Source organism: Anser anser (genome assembly GCF_964211835.1).
Source record: "Anser anser genome assembly, chromosome: 1".
Classification (NCBI taxonomy): Eukaryota; Metazoa; Chordata; class Aves; order Anseriformes; family Anatidae; genus Anser; species Anser anser.
The window spans coordinates 201548257-201576132 of NC_139720.1; the positions used below are offsets into that span (position 1 = coordinate 201548257).

The 27876-nt window shown below is 39.7% G+C and overlaps 1 protein-coding gene across 1 annotated transcript; it reads right to left on the reverse strand.

The window, feature by feature from the left end:
• MTNR1B (melatonin receptor 1B) lies at positions 1 to 27876 on the reverse strand. The gene is made up of 2 exons (XM_083848749.1): positions 26969 to 27876; positions 1 to 4185 (listed from the first exon to the last, which is right to left on the reverse strand). Exons 1-2 carry the CDS (start codon positions 27183 to 27185, stop codon positions 3317 to 3319), a joined length of 1086 nt encoding a protein of 361 aa, XP_083704875.1. The 5' UTR covers positions 27186 to 27876; the 3' UTR covers positions 1 to 3316.

Here is a 27876-nt window from a genome sequence, read left to right on the forward strand (position 1 = left end):
GATGCAAAATTTTGATTTATTATTATAGACCATGTGCAAGATACACATAAAATAGCAACATATCAACAGATGACTGAAAATAAATTGTCTTCCATAATTTCCATTAAGTCTGCAAATGTCTTTAAATGACAGAAATTGTTCAGATGATGAACATGTTGTTATATACATATAAAGAAATACATACAATCTTCCACAGGTATTCATTCATTGTGAAATTCCCAGACTTGTGCAGTTCTTTAAAAATAAGATCAGGAAATAAAAGTAAACATTTTTAATCCAAATATGTACTTAAAAGAAGTAATGGAGAGACTGGAGTGCGTTTCTACCCCTGAGAAAGAGCCAGATAGATTTGTTCTATTTAGCCAATAATTTGGTACGAAAACCTGATCTCACCGAAGTCAACACCACTATGATTGCATCCTTAGCCTTAGTTTTAATTCTTCCTTGAGCATGACATTTTCACTTGCACAGAGAGACAGCATAAAGCTATTGCATCTCTTCAATCTGATTTAGACTTTACCACATCTCCATTTCCCTCTTCACTGAAATAGGATTTAGGAGTGGTCTTCACCCACGTACATAAGGACAAGTTTTCTTCTAATAGAGCTCTATTGTAAGAAAAAAATCTAGAATACAAGTATTTATTTTAATAAACACAAAATACAGTGCTTTTTAATAAAGATAAAATTAAGTATTTGAAAACATACCACATTTTCTACAAACAGACTTTGTCCCTAAGGCCCTGGTTTTGCATTCACTAGTTAGCTGTGCAGAACATAGGGTCTATGACTTTCTTCCTTCTTTTGCTTAATGTATCTATGTCTGCTGGTAGAAATACTTCTTAGTCTTTATAACTGAAATAACAACTTCCTCAAAGATGCGTAAATCTGTACAAAGTTGATATATTTTTCCTGAGTATACTTTCAAACCATGTTATAAGCTTATCACCTATATTGATGGTTAGTTATATTTTAAATTGCATTTATAATTTTTTCTTTGAATATAAATTGAAGGAAAATGGATTTTAAATTGTAATAAGTGAAGGGAGAAAAATAATTTAAGGCATTTTATGTAGGTAAATGGATACATTACAGTATGAAAAAATACTGTTACATAAAGAGGTTTCAGCATGGAAGAGCTGTATTTAGTCATCTAAATTAATTTAAATTTTATAATTTTTTTTGATTTCCAGGTCAAATCAAATACAATTATTTGGAGTAATGCCTAATATAAAAACTTACTTTAAGCGGCATGAGTTATTGTCCACATGTCAGCACTCATTAGGTAGCAGTATCTGTCACACTACATTTACATTTATTTTGTGGCCACCAGGCAGAGCAGGATCCCATTCAGGCAATGTCGTGGTGTAGAATCCACATGTAATAATTTAGAATTGTTTCAACAATATCCTATCATTTGTGAAGAAGGATCAAATTTTCAAGCACTTCTTTCTCTGAACAATTATTTGTATAAGCTTCGTTTAGGATAGTTGAGGAAATACCAGCATAAGATTCATAGAATCATAGAATCATAAAATGGTTTGGGTCAGAAGGGACCTTAAAGCCCATCCAGTTCCAAACCCCTGCCATGGGCAGGGATACCACAGACTAGATTAGATTGCCCAGGGCCTCATCCAACTTGGCCTTGAACAGCTCCAGGGATGGGGCATCCACAACTTCTCTGAGCAACCTGTTCCAGGGCTTCACCACCCTCTGAGGGAAGAATTTTCTCCTAATCACTAATCTAAATCACCCTTCTTTTAGTTTAAAACCATTCCCCCATGTCCTACCATTATCTGCCTAAGAAAAAAGTTGCTCTCCGTATTTTTATAAGTTCCCTTTAAGTACTGAAAAGCTGCTATGAGATTGCCCTGGAGTCTTCTCTTCTTCAAGCTGAAGTTACCTGACAAATTGTCATAGGTCCTAATTAATAACTTCTTGTAGTGGATTGTAGATCTCTAGACCTTTAATCTAGAGAAAATAGTTACATTTCTTTATATATCTATTCACAGAGTTTGCATTACTCATTAGTCTACATTAGGTTACATTAGTTTAGACACCAAGGGTGGATTTTGTTCAAGATTACCTTTACATGTGAGGCAAGTATCTAAGTTGCAGTTATAATCAAAAGGATTTCCTCATTTGGCCACACACTGGAGTCTAGTGTCATCCAGGGTATCCTGCTTGGCATCCTGTTGCCATTCCAGATTATAATTTCCAGCATGTTGCAAATGTGTCAGGTATGTCAAAGTGCATCAGATGATATTAGTTGTATATTTTTAGGAAAAATAAATGGGGCAAAATGAAAATTAATTCTTCTCTAAAGGAAGAATTTTGCCTAAAGTATATGTTTAAGAAATCAAACACTTGTATTATATTCTCTCCCATAAAATAAACTACAGAAGATAAACAGTAAATACATTGAGATGGGGAATACAGTGTATGTAATTAAAACAAAGAAACAAACAAACAAAAAACTGTCAGGAAATGTTAATATTTGTGATCATACCAACATTCTTCTCTCCAATTCACAAGTTTGATTCAAAGATACAACTACTGCCACCAGTACATGCACAGAAATCTGATGTTTGGCTTACGCATGAAAATAGAGTATCTGTTTCACCCTTTCACAGAATCACAGAATGGTTGGGTTTGGAAGGGACCTCTGGGTTCATCTGGTCCAACCCTGGCTCAAGCAGGGACACCCAGAGCAGGCTGCCCAGCACCATGTCCAGGCAGCTTTTGAAGATCTTCAGCGAGGGAGATTCCACAACCTTTCTGGGGAACCTGTGCCTGTGCTCTGTCACCTGCACAGTAGAGAAATGCTTCCTGGTGGTCAGAGGGGAATCTCCTGTGTATCAGTTTGTGCCCATTGCCTCTTGTCCTGGCAATCGGCACCACTGAAAAGAGCCTGGCTCTGTTCAGTTAAAATAGTAAGGAGAATATTACTCTGCATCTTGGACAAGCTGGTATCCCTATAGACAAGTACCTTCACTGCACCTTGTAAGACCTGAATCCTGACCTTGGATAAACCACACAAAGCTCCTCCTGGAGAAAAAAATGCCTCATGTCTCGGAGCAGAATTCAGCTCTCAGAACTAAAACAGCTTGCACTCACTTGTTACTTTAATTTTGAAATGTATTTTCAATTGATATCCTGTATAAATTATGAGCTGAGAGCAATGTGCTTTATCAAGAAGACAATATTACAAAGTGCTATCCAAATGGAAAGCCCCCAAGCAAGCAAGAATGATGAGAACATTACAACTATATTATTGGAGATCTCCATGACAGACTCTTGCATTGACTATCACACACTTACAAAGTATCAGTTTTCATTTGGTCATTGTTATTTAAAGCAGGAGAAGGCTTGCTCTTCTGACCATCAGTTCCTCCTTTGGATGTGTCCTGGAAGAAAAGCCTTGGCATCCACAGTGACATTAAAATTCGTTTGTATTCGTTTCGAAAATTCTGGTTAAGAAGTCCATATATTATTGCATTAAGGCAGCTGTTGAAATAGGCCATGAAGTAGCTTATAATGAATAACCATTCAGGAACTTTTGGTGCCATTTCCAAAGGATCGATGGCTACAGCCAGTCCTATGAAGTTCAGAGGTGCCCAGCAAAAGGCAAAAATCACAAAAACCACAAACATGGTAAGAAAGTTTCTGAAGTCACTTGGCTTCAGTCTCGGCTTTGTTTCTGACTTGACTCGTCTTCTAACTTGAAGCACTAAAACCCAAATTCGAAGGTAGCAGAAACTCACAACGGTGATAGGGACGATGAAATGAATTACCACAACAGCTATTGTATAGTAGGAGCTTGCAGTCTGAACAAATGTGCATGAATAGATGCGTGGATCATACTTTAAAGAGCCAACAAAAAAATTTGGTACAGTTGCAATTACTGTTAATACCCAGACTAAGGAGACGTAGAGCATTGTGTTCCAACAGCTATACACTTTGTCATAGGCAAAGCTATGACATATATAGCAATATCGGTTTATTGCAATTGCAGTGATGTTGAAAATAGAGCCTATTACACTTAGTCCCATCACAAAACCACTCACTTTACAGTGCATTTCACCCAAAGTCCATCCATTGTGGAAAATAGCTAAGAGCACCAGTGGGTATGGATACAAGGCCACAACCAGATCAGCCAAAGCCAAGCTCACCACAAATGCGTTACCTAGGGGAAAAAGAAAAATACATAGACATAAGTCTGTAAGCAAGCGTAGTTGTGAACAAGAAAAACATGTATTACTTTATTTTGGATATCTGCAATATTAAATTATTGATGATGTCAGCAAGCAGCAGCTATATAGCACCAATAGGTCTGTAGGGGAAATAATTTTGTCATTCTACTTAGACCACCACAGAAATAGCTACAGCAACAGGATGTTTCAGATCTTTCGGTGACTGGATTATACTCTCCTTTCTATTTCGATCTTCAATCACAGAATCACAGAATCGTCTAGGTTGGAAAAGACCTCCAAGATCACCTAGTCCAACCTCTGACCTAACACTAACAAGTCCTCCACTAAACCATATCACTAAGCTCTACATCTAAACGTCTTTTAAAGACCTCCAGGGCTGGTGACTCAACCACTTCCCTGGGCAGCCCATTCCAATGCCTAACAACCCTTTCAGTAAAGAAGTTCTTCCTAATATCCAACCTAAACCTCCCCTGGCGCAACTTCAGCCCATTCCCCCTCGTCCTGTCACCAGGCACGTGGGAGAATAGACCAACCTCTACCTTGCTACAGCCTCCTTTAAGGTACCTATAGAGAGTAAGGTTGCCCCTGAGCCTCCTCTTCTCCAGGTTGAACAATCCCAGCTCCCTCAGCTGCTCCTCATAAGCCTTGTTCTCCAGAACACTCACCAGCTTCGTCACCCTTCTCTGGACTCTCTCGAACACCTCCGTGTCCTTCTTGTAGCGAGGGGCCCAAAACTGAACACAGTACTCGAGGTGCGGCCTCACCAGAGCCGAGTACAGGGGGACAGTCTCTTCCCTAGACCTGCTGGCCAAACTGCTTCTTAAACAATAAACATAACCATCAACGAGCCATTACATAAGCACGTGCTGAGGTGCTTCAGTATCACTAACTTTGCAGCTGGATGGAAAAGGAGAAAAAGAAAAAGGTCTAAATTGCTGCAGGTAGGAAGGCTACTATGTTGTTCTAATCTATAACTGGAAAACTAACATGCTTGACAGTTATCAAGGGCAAGGGTACATAAAGACGAGGCCTACAGGGATTAGAAGGATGCATTGTTTTAAGTATATCCTGAATTGCTACACAATAAACTGTAATAAAGAAATTTTCTGCATGAATGTCCTACCCTGCAGTTATTTTGCCGGTGGATTGACTAAGGAAAAGTGAATTGCCTTCATTACCTCCTGTAGAAAGGCATATTTAATTATATGCACATGGTAAAAATGTGCAATTACAAGAGAAAGAAAGTATTCAAATGCATAGAAGGAGCCTTCAGATCATTTTCTGCTGATTATGTTCAAAGAGATTTTAGTGATATGGTTGAAATTTACTGTCTCTCTTTAAATGGTGAGCTGTTAATCAGTTTGAAACTTCTGGATGCTGTACTTAAAGTAACTTTAATAAAACAGTGAGATATTAAACTATGTTCCTGAAAAATGAGGTTCTTACCATGGCAAGTAGTGTCCCCCTTGCTTTCTTGGAAAAATAGGAAATAACTCTCTAGGAACTTCCCAGGAGACAGAAAGGAGTGGTATGAACTTTAGATTCTTGGTAGCATTAAACATATTTCTGGTTCCCAAACTCACTTTTTTGCTTCAAATCCTTCACAGTATGAACTGAAGTGCAAAAGACACAACACCTTTTAAAACTGTGTGGGCAACACTATTTTTTGAAAAAGAGTAATTAGGTGATTAAACCTACAAATTCTGAGCTTTCTAGTCCTCATCAAACAAAATATTCTCCACACATTTAATTTTAAGCACATAAATACTGTTGTGGATAAGGAGGCCATTAGATGGGAGACAGAAAACGCAGAACCCGGTAGGATTGCTTTTTAAAAAATGGCAGAATTTCACTTGTATACTATTTTTTCCACTTGCTTGTGCATCTGTACATTGTTTAATCAAAATGAAAGAATAGGGAACCCTCTTTTCTCTCATACAGTTTAGGAAAGGGGTGAGCATCAGAATTTCCACACCAGATAGGGAGCTTAATGGAAAGCGGGATTATCAACGCATAGCCACAGAAACTCAGCTCATCTCAAGACAGGTGTACAGTTTTAGAAGTTTCCTTGTTATACATTTGGCAGCCTGTCTCTCACTCTCTTTATACTTCCAAGGCCACACGAGTGTTTTCACAGCTACAATTCACTGACATGGTAAATCCTAATTAGAGCTAATTTAGAGCAAAGCAAATATCTATTAGTTTTATGATCTGTGAGGAAAGATTGAACAAACTAGAGAGAAAAATGAGGGGTAGATGATAACAAACTTCAAGTAAGTGAAAAAGGAAGGATGTAATATATTCCTGTGTCTGCAGTGAGCACAATCTTCATTTACAACAAAGACACCTCAGTCTAGACATGGACAAAAACATTTTAATGGCATGAAGAAGGCGGTGCTGGAACATCTTTCTTTATGCCTGCTGTTGGAAGTTGTAAGAAAAAGTTAAATAAACAGTTCTCAGTACTGGCCTACTGGCCCAGCTGACCCCTGTTTCGAGCACAGGAACGATGAAACATGACTTTGAAGGTCTTTTCTAGCCATATGAAAACTATGGTAAAATACAAAACTAACAAAGGAACAGGGGTATCTTCACCAGCATCTACTTACATCACAGCAACAAGGATTACTCTTACCCTTTTTTCTTACTGTATCTGACAGTAGAAAATAGAGAAGTCAGGAGAAACAAACTTTTCTTTTCTTTTCTGTTTTTTTACAAGAATGAGTGATTAAATGAATATATCAAATCTCTCAGGCCTCCTAGCATCAGCTAATAGTTAAAATATAAGTATTCAGTCAAAATCAACTGAGCAGGCAGCTCCTTCAACCATATTTGGAAGGCAAGTGACTTTCCAAATTATGTATGTAGTTTAGAACTTCTTGAAAATTCCATCTAGCATGAATAGGGGCAGTTAGCAACGAACTTGTCAAAAATATAATATACCACTTTGCAACATAGAAGAAAGATATTGCAATATGTATAAAGTCCTCTAGCAATTTGTCACTTTTACAGCTGTTTACAAGTTTGGTTGTTCTCACTGTGCACCACAAAGTAAGGTCCAAAGTTTTTTTTTTTTTTTTCCATGTGTCTGACTGCAGAATGAAGTTTAATATTATATTACTGAAATGAATAATCTACAAAAAAAAAGCTAATTCATAAAAAATATGTCATCATCATTTTGGGAAATTAAAGGTCTTAGAGGCTTTTAAAGTGCTTAGAGAAAGTAAATATTCCTTGATATACCTAAGAAGCAGCATTTGGAATGACTTCAATGACATTGATAAGATAATCAGAGGAAACTTTTGGCTATCTCTCATAAAATAGAAACCACAGAATGCTCATCTCGTTGGAATGATTATCATTGTTTGTTAATTTACCCAATAGATTAAGCTCCTAGATTTCAGTTTCATCAGATAGAAGATTATATTCATTTATAAGAAACACATTTGCTCACTGGAATGGAAAGACCACTTAATTACAAGAACTAGCTAGCAGAAGCCAAATATCTAGCCAGGGACTCAAAAAGACACATATTTGTACTGTTCTAAATGTTGATAGCTGACTTGTCCGGATGGTTTGTAATTGTCTTTGATTTCTAATTTCTAATTGAAAAATCTACTGGTGTTCTGTCCACCAGGTTATACAAATGCCATGGAGCTCCTTTCTCTCCAACTGGGGAACCTGGGACAATGTAGCAACAAATAGAAGCAGTAGGGACAGGCAAGACAGAAAGTGAATGAATGTCTGTAAGGTAGTGGCACATTTTTTGACACACCAAGGATCGATGACTACAGATACTTCTTCTATCCCTCCATTTTCATATCTAAGCACTTTTCCCCTGGGAAAACTCAGAATTACTCTTGCAGACTTCTTACTTCATTATGTCTTCATGTGGAATGTTATTGGGAAAGCTTTTTGTTTGGACCTAGGTCTTAAAAACCTCTATAATAACCAGCACTGTGTCTATAATTAGCCTTTTATACTGGCTGAGAGTGATATAAACCAGAGCTTTTTGTGATATTACCCTGACAATTACCTAAAGGTATTTATCCATACTATTAAGAAGAACAGCAAGATCTTGACTTTAATGAAGTAAATAAGAGTTTCATCATTTTAACAAAAATCAGCCAATCATTCCTTGGCAAAGTTCACAGTAATAGATAGTCTCAAGAAAATGTTAGACTGACAGACTGTACAGGAATATCTCAAGTGCTAGCTCACTCTTCAACCCTCTTTTTTTTATTCATCTGCCAGACTCTCATAACATGTCCTCAAAATAATCTAAAAAAGAGAGTTCTGGAAGGCTTCTGATAGCTTTCTAGTTGTGGTTGGTGTATAAAGATAGCATCTGGGCTCAGTTTGCAGACAGCCTTCTAGTCAAAGGCACAAGGTGCCACTTCAGGGATGTGTGGTTTAATCCACCTTTAAGTTACTTATATATAAACATTAAGCATATACAGTATTTTTTTCCACTGTTTTTTGAAATGGTCACAAAATACACAAGGTGTGTCTAATCTTTTATTTCATTCCTGTAATTCATTAAAGGGGAAAAATATATTTTACAGTCTCAATCACAGTTCCAAAGTTCTGCAAAAGATATTCCACTTGCATACAAAATCCCTCCTCAGTTGTGACATCACCTCTTTCTAACGAAGATCCTGATATGAGGCACGGTATGAAAGTTGCTGGTTGCTTACAATTTTTGTTTCTGACTACCAGAAATGGAAACAAAATGTTATTTTGATAATGTTGAACTCAATGTTATTTCCTTTACTTAAATTATGTTGGTATAAATTATCTGCCTTTTAAGTATCCTTAATGACTGCTGAAGTTAATGGGAAAATTGCCATAGACTTAAAGGAGTCATTAATCATACCATTAAAGATATAATAAATAAAGACCTCTTATTAACAAGAATGTGAATCATTGAAACATTTGGTCCATATAACAAGAGCAATAGCAATAAAAAAGCAATTCCTAGAATTATGTTTGGATATAAAAGAAAAAAATAAATCAAAGTCTAACCCCCTTTCATAGCTCCTACAAGTTTTAAAGGAGCAGATTTTACCATCAGACAAAGAGAAATAGGAGTGTGTTAATCCCAAGGCATGTCAGCCAGGATCCATTACAGCAAGTGGCTGATTTGATCCGTTGTTTGAGTCTAAACCGACATGGATGGAGATCAAAGAGGCTTATGCAAAAACCTGAAAAAAGCAAGCAGTCCTTCAGCCAAGATGACTGTCCCTCCTTAATCTCCCCTTGTCTGTATTAATAATAGAAACTATGTAGCTCTATTGCATGGAATTTCTCTTGTGCAGGGTCATCTTTTTAGGCCCAAGCCTAAATACCTTTTCCATGCCCCAATGTGGAAAGAAAAACATGACTGGAGGGACTGAAGAACTGGCACCACGTAAGTAGTCAGAACTAAGGATTGGATAGATTTTTGTTTCTGTTTCCAGAGTGTCCCCAGTAAATTTGGATCAAACAGCATGCCAGAAGATGTTAGCTGCTCCTGGAAACAGGCTGATGCTTCTTACATCCCAGATGAAGGAAAAGAGAACAGGGACTGAGTGTTAACCCTACACCATGATTTCATTCTCTGTTGTTCATGGGATACTGCAGATACTAACAGCCCTGGATTAGCAAGTGCTAATCTGGGACATAACAAACCACAGAAGTCAGAGCATTACATAGTTAGTATCAAGAAAATTAAACTGGAACTTATAAACAGAATGTGGATGTCTCATCTTCCTCACTGATTTTTTTCCCCTCTACTTTTGGCTTATTTGATTAGTATTTTTAAATGTATTTAAGCTCTCGCAGTATATTTTTAAAAGCATTTAAGCACCAGCCTCTTAAACTGTTTAAAATCACCTGTGTCAACTTTTTTTTTTTTTTTTTTTTCTCACCATCTATTAGGAAGAATAAATCTTAGAACCATAGAAACATTTAGGTTGGAAAAGATCTCCAAGATCACCAAGTCCAACCATCAACCCAACCTCACAAGTCCCACCACTAAACCATGTCCCTTAGTGCCACATCTGCATATCTCTTAAACACCTCCAGGGATGGGGACTCCACCACTTCCCTAGGCAGCCTGTTCCAATGCCTAAACACCTTTTCCATGAATAAATTCTTCCTAATATCCAGCCTAAACCTCCCCTGGTGCAACTTGAAGTCATTGCCTTGCGTCCTATCACTTGTCACCCAAGAAAAGAAACCAACACCCTACTCACTGCAGCCTCCTTTCAGGTAGTTGTAGAGAGTGATTAGGTCTCCCTTCAGCCTTCTTTTCTACAGGTTAAACATCCCCAGTTCCCTCAGTCACTCCTCATAACTCTTGTTTTCTAGTCCTTTTACCAGCTTTGTTGCTTTTCTCTGCACACACTTAAGCAACTCAATATCTTTCTTGTAGTGAGGGGCCCAAATCCAAACACAGTACTCAAGATACATACAAGTACCCATGCCATGTACAAGGGGACAGTCACCTCCCCAGTCCTGCTGGCCACACTAGTTCTGATGCAGGCCAGGATGCCGTTGGCCTTCTGCCCACCTGAGCACACCACTGGCTCATGTTCAGTCGGCTGTCGACCAGCACAGCCAAGCCCTTTTCTGACAGGCAGCTTTCCAGCCTCTCTTCCCCAAGCCCATACCACTGCACGGGGTTATTGTGCCTCAGGAGCAGGACCCAGCTCTTACCCTTGTTGGATATCACACAACTGGGCTTGGACCATTGATTTAGCATACCCAGATCCTTCTGCAGAGCCTCCCTACACTCAAGCAAATCAACAGTGTTGGCTAACTTGGTATCATCCACAAACTTATGGAGGGTGCACTCAATTCCCTCATCCAGATCACTAATAAAAACGTTAAACAAAACTGTCTCCAATACTGAGCCCTTGGTAGCAACACTGGTGACCAGCTGCCAAGTGTACTGAACTCCATTCACAATGACACTTTGAGCCTGGCCATTCAGCCAGATCATAACCCTGTGAACTGTATAACCCTGACTGCCCAATGCAGATGAAACTCCACACATATCAGTGGGAATGAAGGCAGCAGAAGTGGACACCAGCAGCAGGCAAAGTAGTAGATTAAGTCTTTCACAGACTGACATTTGAATTCCCTGTGACACTACAAGTCACTATGGTGATCTTTGATTTACTGACAAGTGATAATAGTGCAGTGTTCAACAATGTGTTACTAACAGAAGGTTTACCATAATGCTCCAATAAAGTGTCAGACAGGTTTTTATTTTCTTTGAATATGACTTTTTGAAAGCAGTGACGCACTCCTTTGTAGTCTTTTTTCATGATTTCAGACATTTGTGGGATATACTGCAGATCTAAATGTAATGGGAAGGGACAGGTGATAAGTTTTCACTACAACTGCAGTATTTTGGAGATTCTGGCAAAACAAACAAACAAACAAATAAAAAAACATAAACAGTGAATCGAGGCTGGACCTTTGACCTATAGAACGTTCAGCTTATTTCTTTTTAGGAAATGCATGTTCTCTGAAACTGTTTAAAACACTTGATGAGTTTGGAGAATTTGAGTTATATTACGCTATGTGTAAGGGAATTTCTCTAACATTGCTAGGAGATGCAGAACAGAAGGAGAAAATTTACTGTAGGAGTTATCCTTTTCATGTGAAGCTACCTATGGGCTTTGAGAGAGCTTTCTTTTCAGAAGAAATTCAGGCTTAGATACCATGAAAGTCAGAAGTCTGTGTTCCCCAGTAGTTTTCACAGAAAAGTTTGGAATCTAGACCAAATAGGGTTTAAACCCTAGTCATCCACTTTCTGGATGATGTTTTTTTCCAATCTGATTCCACGCTGTTATGCAGAAGATGAGAAAGGCACTCCTCATTTTTAGATAAATAAACACCTGACTTTATTTTATTTTAGTGAAGAATGCTCTGCACGCTCCTTTTCAAACTGTGCGCCAATGTAAAGAATACAGGATTCAGAGGATTAGAAGCTCAGAATGTAAAAAGTAGTTTAAGATTGTAGGTTAGTGACCAGCAGACTGCTGGACTGGGACAGGCTGGTCTTGGCTCCACATTTGCAACTATGAGTTGAAGCTAGAAGCTACATTAGAAGGAGCTGAATTTTAGGCCAGTAAGTTGTAGGTCTCAGTTGTCAACATGGTCCTGATGAAAAGAGGCACCTAAGTTGCACTGCTGATTAGTATGCCTTTGAGATCATGACTTTGGCATGCTTGGCAGCTACGTGTTAATATAATTTAAGTGAGCAACGCTTCAGTTTTTTCTGTGTGCCCAGACTTCTCCCTGTGGTTAAACATGGGATCACTAGTACCTGTTCTGAGTTTGCCATCTGCAGGTTCAAAAAAATGTTTATAATGCTGTGCTGTTAAAAACTTAGTAAGCGCTTGAGTTTTGTAACCTGCAGGTTTGTAATTTTGCTAATCTGTGCTTTCTCTGGTGCAGTTATTCACAGCAAGTAGGGACGGTGGTGACTCTCTATTGCCACCTACTGCACCAGAGCTAGCCAAACCAGAGACAAGAAATTGTACCCATTAACACTGAAAAAAAAATTTTTTAAAAAATGTGTTTGTTCTTTCAGAGCAAAAATATGATCGCTACTCAGACAGTACATTTATGGGGTGACAAATATTTTTCTGAATTTCTGATACTTTCTGAGACTGAATGAACTTTCCTTTTTCTGAGAGAAAATGTGAAGCCAAAGATGCAAGACAGTCTCTTCTAGAGAATCCGCTATTACCTTAGTGGTTAGGACATTTCTATGGTAGAAGACCCTTTCTTTGTAAAAGGGCTTGAGACTATGTCTCCCATAGTCCCAAGAGAGTGCTCTACTCACCAGCCCAGCTGCTCTTCTGGTGTTAGCCTGCATGTCTCTCTCTAGGTTATAATCAAGAATTCCACCCTGGAACCATAACACACAGGTTATCGCTTATACTGTAGAGTGCTCTTTATCACTCTGTGTGAAAGCAAAAAAAAATTCTTATGATTTAACAGGTGGGAGACTGAGATGGACAGATGCAGGGACTCTCGCAAAACAGAACTTTGGAGGAACACTCAAGGTTCATGAGCCTTTTTCTTCTCTACTGGATAATACCACATCTATTAGGCACACCTTGCAAAAAAATGTGTGCCTGTCCAGCACACTGCTCCAAAATGACACCACAGTGGGTTACCGGTACTGAGGAATGGGGTGACAGAAGAGTCAGAGCTATTAAGTAACGTTAGTAGGATTCAAAGCAGACAAAAGGAGTGGTTGCTGCAATAGGTAGTAAACCTGTGGAACTCCTTAACAGTGGAACTTGCAGATGCAGAAAGTTTACTTAAATTCAAGGGAAGGCTGGAAAAGTACTTGAAAGAGATATAAATTGAAGGTCACTGAACAGATAGAACATACTAGGTTCAGTAAATCCTCTGAGCTGCAAGGAATCACAAACTGAGAGCATAGGGGTGGAAGTATTATTATGGTTGTTTTGTTCTTTTTTTTTCCCTGAGTATTTGGTTACATCTACAATTAAAGAAAACGTACAAGGCTAGCTATGACCCTGGTCTGTATCAATAGCCCTGCTTTTATGATGAGAACACTAGGTTTCAGTGACACTATTCAGAAACACAGCTCCTTTTAAGCCTCCATGTTTTGCCAATCTCAGTTGTATGGTGCAACATTCTCATTCAGATCCTTACCAGCCCCTCCTCTACACAACCAGCCCATTTTTTTTGACAAAATATTTGAAGGGGCAATACCCTTTTTTGTATCTCATCCATCTGCAATTGAGCTGCATTTTGCAGTGATCATAGGGGTGAAGTTCCCTTACACAACTGCCCTCACACTGCAGTTAGGATCTTGCCTTCATTGTAGTCTGCGAAGGTGAAAGGCCTTTCTTGTTACCAAGAGAATGTCTCTATCTAGGGGTACAGTTGCTTTTCAGGTAGGGGATGAAGGGAAGCTTACCACTGTGGGCACCCGTGATAGGCCCAACTTAAAAACCTCCAGTTGCTGAGTGCAGTAACTGAACAACAACAAAAGAGTGTTGTTTTTTTTTTCACTAATACATGAAAGAAGTTGTGTTTCCTGCATCTGTAAGTACATATCAGCTTAATTTTCTTCACTTGAAGTAATCACAGCTGTTGGTTGCTTCAACTGAGGAAGAATAGGAAACCTACAGGAAGAACAGCAAGTACGAAAACTCATTTGCTGCTGACAGAGTCCAATATGGAAAGGTGTAAAACACTATGGTGCAATCTAGTCAGACCCTATAAATTGCTAGATAACCTATTTTTCTTAATAATGTACATTTTTTTTAGTCTTCCAACTCTATGTTGTATTTCATATACAAAAAGTGAAATGTGTAGCATTTTGTAGTGCATTATTTTGTTAAAAAAATAAACAAAAACCCTGAAGCCTAAAACCTGATTCAGATCAAGACTTTCTGTGGTAATTTCCACAAAGATTTAGTCAACTGCTCTGCGGGACTCCTAATAATGATCAGGTTGTATGGGACTTTGAGAAACCTGGTCTAGTGGAAAGTGTCCATGCCCATGGCAGGGCGGTGGAACTAGATGATTTTCAAGGTCCCTTCCAAACCAAACCATTCTAGGATTCTATAACTTGCAGTATGTGGCAAACACACAACCAGTAACAAACACATGCAAGCCAGTTACAGCTGCAAAAAGAAATCAAATCTAAACTAGTTATTGCTGCTACATATTTTAGGGGTTTCCAGACATGGTGGGGGATTCTAAGGCAATCTTGGAATTATTAAAAATGGTATCTGATACACCGCAGTCAATATGGTGTCTAGAAACATCTAATATTAGGATCATGCAGGTGGAAAAGTTCCCAACACTTCTAACATTCTCTGGAGTCCCTTCATTATGATCTTGTTTTCCTATTTTTTTTTTAAATCCCCTTTTTTTTTTCTCTCCTGTTTCCTATTTTGCCAAGGAATAAAATCACAGAATCATAGAATCATTCAGGTTGGAAGAGACCTCTGAGATCATCTAGTCCAACCTTGAATAGATGACACTTGATTAACAGAGCCATTATAAACCTTTCAGTAAGGAAAACTCTTACCCTTTTCATTCTTAGCTTTTAGAAGGCCTCATCATTGCACATGCATATGGAGTTGAATATCTTCAGAAGCTGTTGTCAGTCTGTGCCATCTGCTTCTTTTGGGAAAAAGGTCTTAAAGTAAAGTACACTGACATGATTCATCTTATAATGATACTCATAGGTTTGTAAACAACATTTAAACTGATGAGTAAATAAAATGCTTTTATAAAAAGTGATCATATATTCTCTTCTAAAGCATTGGGTGGTTCGTGTTTCAACTCATTTTAAACAAAGTGTGTAATGATCACTTCCTCAATTAAGGTCTTTCCTCTGAGACACTAAAAGTGTTGTAAAAAGACTGGGAATATACTCAGTTTGTTCTGAGCCCATGAGTCATGATATTGGTAAGCTAGTTAAATGAAGGGTGGTAGACATCAGCGTATAACCAGAGAATCACTGAAGTTGGAAGAGATCTCTGGAGATCATCTAGTCCGAGCTGCCTTCTCAAAGAAGTGTTCCTAGAGCAGGTTGTTGAGGGCTCTGTCCCGTCAGGTTTTCACTGTCCCCAGTCATGGATACTCAACAGGCTCTCTGGATAACCTGCTCCAATAAGGTACCTGCTCCAGGTAGGAGTAGGTATACAGCGCATTTACTGTTCTCACTAGGGAATAGGGGAAAGACAAAAAGACTTGACCCACTAAATAGCAGAGGACACCTAAGAATCTACCAGTTACTATATAGGTAGAAAAAAGACATACTAAAAAAGATAGAGTTCCTTGGTCAGAACAACAGGTCCTAGTGCAGATTAGAGCAGGTAGGACTTTGTTTTGACTGTGCTTCTTTCCTCACATTCCTTATGACAGCAAAATCCGAACAGTCTCTGTCTGGATATAATGGTCTGAGCCAAACAGAGAATCTGTACCAAGAAAAATTTACAGACCTGGGAGGCTGGGGGTGGGGTGTGGTGAGGGCTGCATAGAAAGAGGGAAGAAGCACCAGATCCAAGCTAAAAGACTTTTGAAAACCAGTTCCCACTGGCTTGGGAAGGGCCAGAATTTCCCACCTCATCTAGATATTCAAATGCTAGGTTCAGCTTACCCAGTTTGCAGAACCCTTTCCCATATGCTACTTTGATCATCTTTGTGCACTGTGAACTTGCTGAGGGTACACTCTGCCTCATTTTCTAGGTCATTAATAAAGATATTAGTGAACCCCTGGGCACACCACTAGTGACTTGTCTCCAACTGGATTTTTTGCCAATGATCATGACCCTCTGGGTTCAGTCATTAAGCCAGTTTTCAATCCACCTCACTGTCCACTTATCTAACCCCAGCGAGTCTTAAGAATATGTTATCGAAGAATGTCAAAATCCTTACTAAAGTCAAGATAGACAACATCTAGCGCTCTCTCTTCATCCACCAAGCTGATCATGTGTTTGTAGAAGGCTATGAGGATTGGATAAGCATAATTAGGCACTTGTAAATCCAAGCTGGTTATTACCAATCATCTTCTTGTCCATCATATGTTTGGACATGTTTTCCAGGATTAGTTAATTTACTATTCTTTACCTTAATGCTGAATCAAAAGTGTTACCTTCTTACAGCATCCTGTAATTTTATTGACTGCTTGTCTTCCAAGAATTAATTAAGTCAAACTTTGCTTAGGTTATGATATAATTAACCTAAAAAATGACATCCAAGAACAGGAAAATAATTAGAAATGTCACGTATTCTCATAGGCTGATGCTACCCACAGATCTGTCTTGTAAATTATTATTACAAATAAAATTTCTGGAAGTGATATGGAAGTCATTTCAACTCTTCAAATAAGTTCTGTTGGCCTCAGTGGTACTGGCAGTGTTTGGGGGTAAAAGAGAATACACAGTTGCATTTCTTAGAGTTTCTGAAGTATTTCTCTCTCAATTCTTTGCAGATGATTTTTATTTACATTTCATGAAAGAAGCACAAAGAATCCAATAGTATAGCATTTTACTGAAAACAGAATGTATGATAAACTTTGATGGAGCTACTACATATTGGATAGTGTAATTATCTAGTTTCTGTAGGAAGGCTTTGGAAAAAGTAATCTGCTTCAGAATATATACAAGTATTCCTTTGTAAGGAGATTGACATCTGGGTTTTGTGAATTCTAAGTCTGTATATAATGGAGTTAAGCAATCTTGCATATAGCTGTAAAGTGGGGGCTACAGTTTCTGAACAGCTTGACATCCAACATTGGGAAATCTATTACATCATTTCATACTTATCCAGAAGTTGTGTACTGCTGACTCCTTGTGCAAACCTCTGTATTTGATATGGTGGGTAACACATGCCATTCTTAGCTCTTGGCTGTGTGAGATGAAGTCCTCAAGCCAGAACCCAGAATTGATAAGTCTCAATGAATGAGGCTAAAAACACCTGCAGTGATGAGTGGCTTTATTTCAGAGCAGCGTAGTAGTACATTTTACTACATCAGAACAGATTTGCTGAGATGCTTTTAAGAAAATATAGGAATTAACTATACCTGAGAATCTAAAAAGGATGGTCGTTTATTTTTAAAGGACAACATGGAAGAATGTACAAAGGTGTGTTAAAGTTGCATGCTGTTTTGCATTTGCAAACTCAGTCACAGGTGGTTTGTCTAAGTGGAGACAGAAATTCCAGTTTAGGTGCTGCGTGAAACTTTTCTTCTCTAACAATCCAAAGTTTGCACTCTGTGCATTCCAGTGGGTAACATCTGACTTCAAATGAATTTGCCGGAACACTCAATCTTCAACTTAGATTCCCAAGAGTGTTTCAGAACCACAAGTTGTAGTTCACGTAAATAACTCCCAGTTGGCACACAGTGATTACACCACCTATATATCTTGTCTGATCTTGAAGCGAAGCAACATGTCCTAATAGAACATTCTCTTATTTGTCAGTAGGAAAGCTGAATAGAGTTGGCTACTTATAAGAACATCCTAAAAATGAGCCCTAAAGACTACATTGCTGATGAACCTCACCACAGGCAGGATCACAGTGTGAGTAGATTAAATAGCCACATTCTTTTTAAACTATGCAGATAACATTCAGTAAAGTAGATTATTTTTACTTTAATGAAAAGGACTGTCCAAGCTATGAGTCAGAAGGAAATAAAAATGCCTAGATTGATCAGATAACAATATTCATAGGTGATAACCATAAGGTCCTTTTCACTATTTGAACTCAAATTAAATATTGTGTATACTGATATAATTGGAAAAAAAATAATTGTTTTTAGTATGAGAGGACACTGAGAATTTCAGGCAGGCTTTAAGCAACCTTTGGGATATGAGGATGTCCTTTATAGGTCTCTGTCCTTTATACAGGGATATATTTTACTCTTTAATGTTAGCTCTGAATTTATACTTTGTTAACATAATGATATTTACAAGGCCGATGTATTAAGCAGATATTTTTTGTTATTAGCTAGACTGCTAACTCCAGTGGCTGCATGTGATTTCCTGATAGCAGGTGTTGCCCTCACTGTGCAAATACAGCAGTCTAACAGAACAGATGAACAGATGTTGTTCTATAGCAGAAAGAATACGATGCCTGTGGAAGTGATGCAATATTGGTATAGACTTCATATGGGTATTTAAACACTGAAAATTAGTCCAGTTAAAGTCCATAAATAGTGGCTGAATAAAATTAGTATCTTTGTGAGAACTGGTATGTTTTTCTCTAGACATAGTGTAAGCAGAATTTATTAGACAGTATAATCAAACATCTCTATAACTAATAAATAATTAAGAAAGAATCACAGCAGTCCAGATACCAGTGATCAATAACGCCATTCAATGAATGTGTTTAGGCTAACATCATCGCTTGTCATACCAAGACATGACTGTCCCATACTCAGCTGTAATGTCAGGAAAACATTGATTGATACAGCTCACTTGCTACCAGTATCGAGACAAGCAGGACTCCAGAGCTACCAAAGCAGCTACTCTTGTTAAAGAGTCCAATGGAGCTACACCCACAGTGATTTAGACATATTTTTGTTAGCTTTTGCTGGAAATTTTTTTCATGTCCCTATGAAGGTGGAAGTTTAAAGACCAGAGCAACCACTCAGACTGATTTTTAGGAAGATGTATGCTACCATAGCCTTTCTTCCTCTCCACAAAGGAGAAAAATGGTTTTATCAGCCCAGGATAATATAGCTGTTCTCATAGGTATTCTTGCGAACAAGGTAATGTATTTGACACTCTAAATCTAGGTACCAGTATTTGCTTCTAAATGATAATTTAGAAGAAGCTAAAATCTGGAGCATATCTAAAGATAATGTTACTCAGAATAAGTCTGAGTTGGAGTAGGAGTAGGATTTACTCCTAGAGGCAGAGCACGGTTTGTCACTGATGTAATGAATTGACTATAGTCTCCCATAGCAACCTCAACATAATGGTTCAAGCCACCTGGTAAATATATGTCTCCTAAGAATACTTGAAAAATTATGGCCTTTTAAAATGAGCTGTGCTGGCTCTCTGTGAGTAGATTTGGTCTCTTAGCTCATTGGATAGTTGTGTCAAAGAGCACCATAAATCCTTGAAGATCTTCTGCTGGTCCATCCAAGAATAGAGCTTTCCTGCAGGGAGGTCACGCCTCATGCAGTCAGTGAGTCTTGAGAAGGAAAAGCCTGTCCAGAGTCCGGGAGAGAGCTGGCTGCACAGGGAGTACTGCTAAGAGACATAGGAATTTGCATTCTCAGCTGCCAAGAGGTCTTTCTAATTTCTTAACCCTGAGGGTATGTTTGCACTGTATGTTTCAGGGAGATTAAAGCAAGCTTACTCATACTGAGCTGATATTTAAAAAAAAAAGAAAAAAAGAAAAAAAAAGGCTGTGTGACTGTGTTAGAGCTGGATCTATGGAGAGCCTGGTTATGGTACTGCATGCAAAGCATCACGCTTACATCATCATTTGGCTTTCCTTCAGCTCAGAGTATGAGCAACGTAAACTTGTGCCAACTGAAATACACAGTGTAAATATATCCTTAGATTCTTCTCTTACAGGTTCAAGTAAACCCTTATACCTCTCCAGTCCAACTAAATGCTTATTATTCTGTTTCCTCTAAGGATAAGAAAACCAATAGCTCCATTTACCCAGTAGAATAGAACTTGACATTTTTTCCTAAAATAGAAGTATCTTGGAGTTGATCTTGGTGATATGTTTCCTATTCATTTATCAATAAATAGATCACTTTCTGTAGAGGATTAAAAAAAAAGAAAAAAAAAAAGATTTGGAGCTGTCATCTAATATGGTATTGCCAGGTGCTTTGAAAGAAGATACAAAGCACACTACAGTTGTACAATAACCTGCTTCAGATTAGAATTTTATCCCAATCCTTAGGTGCTAGAATTTGGTTTACACATTTTGTACTTTCTCTGTTGTTTTTGGTAGCGTTAGCTGCTTTAACTTTGAACACTCAAAATATCCAACAAAACTTCTTCTTAGTTATCTCTGTTAAAAACAAACAAACAAACAACACACATTTGGATAAATAAGCTATTTAAGAAAGAGAAGTCAAGTATTTTGAGGAGCTTAGGGACTTGAATGTGAAGGAAGCTTCTTGGCATTTCTTCATATTGAAGATACAAATAAATAAATATCTGGAACTTGCATCCAAAAGAAGGAAAAAAAAATATAAGGAAAAGTTCCGTGTCTAGATGCAGGAGAAGTTTTCTCAGCAGAGATATCATGTGCAAGAAAAGAAGACAGATGGAACAGAAAAAAATTTCCACCAAAGAAAACTGCTAGAGAGAGTAATACGGATAAAGTGGGAACTGGCAAAAACCTAAACTGAATTGGCTTTGCAAAGACTTGTAGAACAAATAAAGTGCCCTCTCACCACATTCATAAAAGGAAGGAGGACAGAGGACTTACTGGAGGAGGGGGAATCTGAACAGAGGCTTAAAATCAACTCAGACCAGCTGCTGGTCTGAAGAGAAATTTTGCTACAGTTTATAAAAGGACAGTAATGGTGGGCTTCGGGACAAGGGATTCTGTTAGGTGAGGAATTATCATATCTGCAATAAAGCAAAAGTGTCTGCAGGTCAGAAAGATTGATTATACTTGATAGCAAGAATTTTTTCATGTCTGTTATCTCAGAGATGGTGTCATGGGCTCTGACAGGACAGAGCTACTTGTGGGATGTTTGAAGCAGGGCTGAATGTGCTCTCTTGTTCTTCTTCCTGGTCGGGAAGTGCTGATTTCTGCCAGCCTGTGGCAGAGAGCTTTGCTCTGCATGCACCCTGACAGCAGCTTTGCCATGGCTTCCCTGCAGCCGTGGTGCTCCCGCACTTTAGTGCCCATCTCCCCCTTCCTTCCTTGGTGCTGGTACACTTGCTGTTCCGTTTTGCATGAATGGTGCTTGATGAGTTGGGAAAACAATTATCAGGGAGTAATGAGAAAACTAAAATACTATTAATCCCCCTAGAAGATCCATTTGATGATCATATCCTATGTGGTAACACAGCACCTGAAATAGGTGGGGAATTAGCTGGAGAGAAAGAACGGATTGAGAAATCTTTGGGCTTTTTAATCTCACTTTAACTGCAGACAAGGCTATAGAAACATTTGGAAGGAAGAAACAAAGATGCAGGTAAAAGCAAATGGTATAAAATTCAATGTAAGTTTATACAAGGAGGCTCTACTTACTAACCTGATCATCTTTACTTAATAAAAGCTGGACTTTCTGTACCTGGAAAATTGCTCTAAACTGATCTAGCTTTGGAAGCATATTTGCTATGTTACCACACATTCTGCTGCTACCACTGCCTGGATAGCAATGAAAGAAAATTGTTAGACCAGAGGGAGATAACCTACATTGCACTAACTTTGATTCAGAAGGGTTAGGCCACAGAACACAGAGAGAACCAATGAATTTTTGTTCTAACACAAAGTTTGGACCCCACATTGAAATAGGGAATTGTCAAGATCTGTTGTTTTTTTTTTTTTTTCTTGAGGATTAAAAGAGTAGAAAGTGGATAGAGTATAATAGTATGGGGTATGAGGTCAGATAAGAAATAATGATTGTGGGGACTGAAAATGCATAAGAAAAAGAAGACCTGTATTAGCAAGTTACTGCACCAAGAAGAGCCATCTATGATATTATCACATAAAAGTGGTCTCAAGACATATCAGGTCTATTCTGTCCATTCAGGGAAGGACAGAACAGAATGGGATGTCAATATTATTTTGGTGAAAGTATTGGTGGTACTTCATCTTTGTTATTTTTATCGGTTCTGTCTTCTCTTGTTCAATAAAGATAAATTCAGCTTGTATAGGCAAATTGAAATGTATAAGACAATCAGGGAAATGACGAGTCTGTTTAATTAAAGGAAAATAAAAGCATTTGGCTAGTTTACTGTGGAAAAACAAAGGTTGAGAGGGAAATAGTTGCTTGTTTTCTATTAAGACGGCATAAGAGTTCTCAATAGGGAGAGAAATTATATATCCAAGTTAAATGACAATTTTAGTTCTACAAATAAAGCCCACTATAAATTAGCAACTAATAAGCGAAAACTTAAAATTATATTAAAAAAAAAGCTTGAACCACAGAATTATTATAATGCGATAAGATGATAAGAGAGCTTTATTTAAGTGTTGGGTTCAATGAACTTTTGTGAACATAGAAGTCATGTTCCCATGAATTCCTCAGTATAGAGTAGCCTCAAGGCTAGAGATCCTGAATCTGAGAAAGAATGTGAAGGCTGGCTGACCACACACAGTCCCAGGGAAAAGAAGTCTACAAATCCAGGGTCCAAGAAGTCAGGAGTACAAAAGTTCTGCTTAGCATGGTCCTACCTGAAACCATTGTAAGTTGATTTCATTTCACCTAAAGGTAGATGTCTACACTGAAATAGTCTCTCTTGATTCTCTTTCTATTTAATGGAGAGAAATGAACAATATTGTGAGTTGAATCACGTTGTTCAAATGTAGATGTCAAAAAATAAGATGCCTGAACTGTGTACTAAAAATTCTGTTTCCTCTCCCCTGATTATAAGGTGATGCTAAAGGAAGAAGCTCAGAAACAGGTATCTCCACTGTAGTCTTCTAAAGTTACATAAGATAAATTCCTCCCCAGCAGACAGCTGTCCTCTATCCCATTGCACAGGAATAATAATAGGGAAGGCATACAGGAGGGAAAGAGAACTGGCGTAGTCAAAGATATGAAGAATAACTGGAAACAGAATGTAACAGTGGATAAAACTATATTACAGACAGAAATGTGGAGTGAAGACTACAGAGAGGGAAACAGACAGGAAAAAGAGTACAAGACTCGGTTATATTACTAAACATTTTTATTTAGTATAAAGACAAGTACAAAATTACAATTCTGTATGCAAAAATGTTTCATTTCATGCATATGTCTATGCATATGAGTACTGTGTCCATCTCTAACAGCCACATACACATGCAGTCATTATTTAATTAAACATGCAAATATAGCTGTGTTCATATGGGTGGGAACAAAACCCCATTAATTATTTATTTTCTATCGTAAGAGCATCTTGCCATTGAAAAGATATCAGTCTTATTTCACTGTGTTAGTTATTATATATAGAAAGGAAAATAGTGGAGGAAGAGAGTAAAAAGGGTTGACACAATGCACTAGAAATATCACTTTCCACTAATGCATTCTTTGGCAGCGCACCAAGGTTAATAAATATTGGTTCCCAGGTCTGCACAATTCTGTGAAATTATATTGGTGAATGTGCCTAATTCTCACCTCACCGTTTTCTGCTGGCTTTAAGGCCAATGAAATACAAACGGTTTGCTCTATCGCCCTCCCACAGGAGATGCCTGGTCAGTTCCTACTTTCTGAATTGCATCCTACTATATCCTACTATTGCATCCTACATCCTACTATGGGCTGCATCCCAGCCCATAATGTTCTATAGCTATGCTATACAATATATGCTACATGCATGTCCTGAAAGTCTTAAAATCATCTAGTGATTTTGAACTTGATACACCTTCAGGACACTTGACCATCCAGCAGTGACTGTTGCACAGGTGAACTTTAGCACTTGAAAAGTTTAGCACTTTAAAAGCTGTCTCCAATTAGGCATACTTAAATGAAGACACACAAAATCAATAGTCTCTTTTGAAAATTCAGTACACAACGTCAAATAGAAAGACAGGTTAATTTATTTCATCATTCTGATATACAAAGTTTTATTTAATTTTCTAATGTATTGGACCAAGTTACTTTCCCTCTAAAATTAGAAATGATAAAAGCACTACTTTATGTAAATTTGGTCACTTTTAGAGATCAGAAATTGCTCAGCCTCTCACAAGCAGGCTGGGTGCAGTTATGTAAGACAAGCATGTTGATTCATACCAATTATGCTGTGTGTTACTTAGAAAAGCCTGCACAAGTTCCCCCCTCCCCCTCCAAAAATACTGAAATGTGGGAAAGAGGCTTCCGTATGCTATGAAATGATCTTCCTGTTGTAAGGCTGGCAAAATTCCCACTGCTTAAGGAGTGAAGGAGCAATCTCTACAAACATCAGTCCTACCCATTCTCCATTTCTCACCTACTGAGCATAATACTTACCAACAGAAAGGGTAGCGGGTCATTTTATTTCACTCCATTCTTGTGTCCCATATTATATAACAGCATTAAAATAGATTAGCTTTTGACCATGCTTTGATTTTAAGGAGAGTGATGTATAATTAAATTGTTTGCAATTATCAGGTTTCTTTGGAAATCCTAGGAGAGAATAGTGTTGATAAGTCCTGGAAGTATGATAAAGCCCTGATTTGCTTTCTGAAGGGAAGGTTACTATTTGTACTACAGAAGTTGGCAGAGCTGCTTAATTTATTTCTTATAGAACATAGGCTTAATTGAAGTTCCATACTCTCATACCTATCCAAAAATCTCTGTCATTAACTTCTTCAAAGAGAATCAGGTGTTCATGGTGCCCCTCCTTGTTTCTGCAGTCATCCAGACCCTCTCTCTCCTCTCACAATCACTCCACTTGGCTTCACCTAGTCTCTCTCTGACACTGCTTCCTACAAGTCTAACCCCTTGTGTGTCATTTTCCCCCCACCATTTCATTTTCTCCCACATACCCTTCTCTTGCTAGTACTAACACATTGTTTCTCGTCTGCTCAGAAAGAAGCACCTCTAAGACCACCTGCGGGCCCATCTTCTTTCCTTGTCTGAGGCTAAGGGCTCCCAGGCACGGCCTTCGATTTCCACCACCTCCCCCTTCCCCCATCACTCCACCCACAGCCCTTAAAACAACTCTCTACCGCTCTGCTCCCTCCTTATGAATTTCTCTCTGGAAAGATCTCTGAACATTTACCAAACTATCCTCTTTCAGCTTTATCCCCAAGACCCATCTCTCCCTGATGGCGAGCTAAAAACTGGCAGTTTATTTGAGGTATTTAACTTTATGAAGATTACACAGAAGGGATTCCCTGATGTTTTTCATGATACTTATCAAAGACAAAGAGATGGTCGTGATAGGGTCAGCGGCATCACATGAGGGATGCCCCCAGAAGCAGTTCAATTAGTATATATTTGAATTACATAAGAAGACCATGTCTATTTCAAGAGTCTTAGGATGCCATGGAACACGTTGATCAGTCTTGAACCTTATTGTCCCAGGCAAACACTCCCAGCCCAACCCTCCCTCTGTTGTTGGTTTGAATGAAGGAAACTGCTCCAGAAGTCCCTCTTCTGCTCCCCCTCGGCCAGGATTTGATGCTGGGGACCAGTCTCCCTCTCCAGCAAGAGCATGAGCACACAGTCCTATTTAGCAGGAGCTCTAGTCACGCTGCACATGGAATTCTGGAGGAATTGGAACCCACTAAAAAAAAGAACTGGGAAATTCAAGCCCCCCATGCCTCCTCCCCCTCCATAAGGGAGCACCCAGCTGTTTAATTAGGCACAAAGTTGAACAGATGTAATGCAGAGCCCCCGTGCACCTGACTTTCCTCAGGCAAGGTTGTGTCACCCAGACCTGCATGCCCATCACCAGGCAAGGTCTCCAGGACCTGAAGCAGCGAGCACACATCAGCTGCTTGGTGCAACAAGACCTTAGGCAGGGACAGGACTCTTTGTTAGGGCACTGCACTTCGGGGGAAGCACCCTCACCCCACCAGCACCTGGCAGGTCGGTGAACCTAACAAGATAAGGTGGTGGAGGGCAAGGAAAATCCAAGAATTTGCTACTATGTACAGAGTTTGGTCATCTGAGGCACGTGTAGCTAGCCCGGCAAGGATGGGAAGCAAAAAGTTCAGCAAATGAAACACACAGAGCCACATTTCAGAGCACGCACACACAAATTATAGACACGAGTGAGAAAAAAAAACCACTTTATTTCTGATTGTAGGGCATCGGGTGAGCAGCCGATAGAGGACGGTGCCCTGAGGAGCGCTGTGAGCTCCCACGGGCTCGGGCTGACACCTCACAGGCACGCTTTGTGCAACTTCTTTCTTCCTCCGATACTTTCGGGCACTCTTTGCTTCACTTCAGCTCCACAAAGACTACATAACGCCTCATTAAGAGGCGCTTAATGACCTGCAATCCCTCCTTAAGTGCCAGGGCACGGCACAGCTAGGCAGGGCTGAGCGCCGGCAGGACCCTGCACATATCAGCCCCAATATAGGGGGGTTTTGGGGGCCCCTGGGCTCCCGCTACCCCCTGCCGGGGGCTCGACCCCTTACCTGAGTTCCTGAGCTTGCGGTTCTTGAACACGGAGACGATGACCAGCAGGTTGCCCAAGATGTCCACCACCGTGGTGAAGATCAGCACGCTGGAGAGAGCCGACACCACCCAGGCGGGCCGCGGGGAGCCCGCCGCATCCTCCTCCCGCTCGGCCGAGCCGAAGCGACCCCTCCCGCCCGGGTCGCAGCAGTTCCTCAGGGAGCCATTCTCCAGCATCGCCGCCCGGCGCGCAACAACCCGCCCACCCCGCACCGCCCTCCCTCCGCTGACTGGGCAGGCGGCGGGGCGGCAAGGCTTTTAACGGCCGCGCCGCGCGCACGGCCCCGCCCCGCCCCGCCCCTCCCGGGACTCGGGGCAGGCGGGGGGCGGGCACTTCGCTGGGCCACGGCCCCGGCTGCTGAGGGAGGAGGGGGAGAGGAGATGGATGCTGGGATGGGTCGCCCAGGGAGGTGGTGGAGTTACCATTTCTGGGGGTGTTTGAGGAAAGGTTGGACCAGATGATCTTAGAATCGCAGAATCGTTAGGGTTGGAAATGATCTGCAAGACCATCTGGTCCAACCATCCCCCTACCACCAGTGTCACCCACTAAACCACGTCCCTCAGCACCACGTCCAACCTTTCCTTGACCACCCCCAGGGACGGTGACCCCACCACCTCCCTGGGCAACACATTCCAATGCCTGACTGCTCTTTCTGAGAAGAAATGTTTCCTCATTTCCAACCTAATCCTCCCCTGGCACAACTTGAGGCCGTTCCCTCTAGTCCTATCACTAGTTACCTGTGAGAAGAGGCCGACCCCCAGCTCCCCACACCTTCCTTTCAGGTAGTTGTAGAGAGCAATAAGGTCTCCCCTGAGCCTCCTCTTCTCCAGACTAAACAACCCCAGTTCCCTCAGCTGCTCCTCACAG

Excerpts from the sequence above, each read along its gene's own strand:
- MTNR1B (XM_083848749.1), bottom strand. The coding sequence starts at position 27,185 with ATGCTGGAGAATGGCTCCCTGAGGAACTGCTGCGACCCGGGCGGGAGG. Across the intron at positions 4,186-26,968 it reads CCGCAAGCTCAGGAACTCAG|GTAACGCATTTGTGGTGAGC; the intron begins GTAAGGGGTCGA and ends TTTTTCCCCTAG.